General features: G+C 40.0%; 1 protein-coding gene across 1 annotated transcript; it reads right to left on the reverse strand.

The window, feature by feature from the left end:
• Positions 1-266: 266 nt before the first annotated feature.
• Positions 267-1275, reverse strand: SARC_14682 (hypothetical protein; the record flags this gene model as incomplete). The annotated part of the gene is made up of 2 exons (XM_014291185.1): positions 880-1275; positions 267-467 (listed from the first exon to the last, which is right to left on the reverse strand). Coding segments are annotated over exons 1-2 (456 nt in total), but the record flags the coding sequence as incomplete, so codon positions are not given.
• Positions 1276-2004: the final 729 nt, after the last annotated feature.

The following is a 2004-nucleotide window of genomic DNA, read 5'->3' on the forward strand; positions in this document are numbered from 1 at the left end:
TACAAAGTAAAATTACATATATATGTATATATATATATATATATAAATTACAAAATAATCTTACAGCGCACAATCCATTACAGAAGGTTTTGCAGCCAAAACAAACTCTGCAGTGTTCAACGCAATGCCATGCACGCAGACAGGCAATTCGCACTCACAAATGAGAACTGCACGAGCAACACGTCCCCTGCACCACACACACTTACACATACATAGCATGCTATACTTGTAACGATACCAACACAACACAACACAACACAACACACCTTCCCGCGCAGAACACCCAGTGAGAAGAGTGTGGTACGTTGCAAGGCTTGTGCACGCTTCACGATCTCATTCAACACGTGTACAACTGGTTCGCCCTCATCTCGAGAGCTCTCAGCGCCCACCGCAGTCAAGGCAGCGTACAGTGATTGGTCTGAGCGAAGCACGGTATGCTGTCGACTGCCATCGGGGAGTTGGATCACCTGGTAAATGGTATAGTGGAGAGTACGTACGTGTAGCGTCGATTTCGAAATCATATAGAGGATGGTAGAGTGGTTTTGAATGGAGAAACACCCAGAGTGCGAAACATTGGATCGCAAAGGGCACGAAATATATCAATTAGAGAGATAACGATGACGGTATAGATATATAAAAGATATATATATATATATATTAATGTTATGTTCGAGTATATATATACATGTTTGTATGTATGTGCCTATGTATACACATTATATATATATATATATATATATATATATATATGTATATATATATATATATATATATATATATATATATATATATATATACGTATATACGTATGTATGAAAGCATGATAACTATTTGTAATATATATATATATCCACGCAACCTAGCAAGTGCAGTACATACCGCCGTCACACTCTCCATACCCATCGGCTGCTTGAGTGAATACAACTCCAGCCTAGCATTATTAGGAATGCCATTTAACTTCATGTTCGATCCCAAGTCCTTAATAGGTTTATTCTGAAACTTCAATCCGTGTACATTGTACGCTAAATCAAGCTTTGCACAAACATCCAGCAGAACTTTAGCAACCGGCTGTGACTGTGAGATGAACATACTCTGTGCCCTCCCTTTATGAAGAACATTGATTTTGAGTGACATTTTGTGCGAATGAGTACGCTGAGGCAAAATCGATTGGATTATCCCGTTGTAGGCTTGTGCTATGAATGTATACTTACTTAGTTACGTTATGTACAAGAAGTGTGTGCACACTGCGCAACCTATCCGTATGCAGATAGTTACGCATGTAAGTATTATCAAAATATACTGATATGCACATAGCGAGAGAGAGCTTTGATTACGAGTTCGTATGTACAGTGACTGTACATATTTTTTTCTATTTTTTTTTTGCTTATTATTTTTTTTATTGACTGTGGCAATCGTTTTTTGCTGCAAATAGAATACAGCTATATATGTCATCGGTTTTGCTAAAAATAGGATAAGCTGTCGCTTCAATGGGGGTAGCCAATCAATCGAGCGCTCAAGTGATAGACAGGCTGTGATTGGTTAAACAAACAATAGTTCGCATTCACGGCTGGCACAGATCGAATCAGTCAATAAATAAATATCGATCGAACACTCGACTTCACTGATTCACTCACGCGTGCTTGCGGGGGCCTGATGAGTCAGCCTCTGTGAGGTGGTGCTATTCAAGGGGGCGGGGCCGGGGGGGCGGGTAGAGGAGGAAAGACAAGAGGTTGGGGTCTTGAGTATTGGACCCTTAGGGATGGGAAATACGAAAGCAGCTGTTGTATGTATGGTACATCACATCAATAAATGTGTAAATAGTATAGATGTATACGATACGAAATACAGACACTTGGTGCTGATGCACAAGTGAAATGAACGTCAGATATCTATAATGTCGATAAATGAGCATCTTTCCGCCACCAGATCAAGTTGCCTAATGTCCAATACATCGCCTCGAAGGGATGACTCACTCACATCGATTGATGGTCTTCCGTTGCTTAG

The sequence above is a fragment of the Sphaeroforma arctica genome, assembly GCF_001186125.1.
Source record: "Sphaeroforma arctica JP610 unplaced genomic scaffold supercont1.4955, whole genome shotgun sequence".
Lineage (NCBI taxonomy): Eukaryota > Ichthyosporea > Ichthyophonida > Sphaeroforma > Sphaeroforma arctica.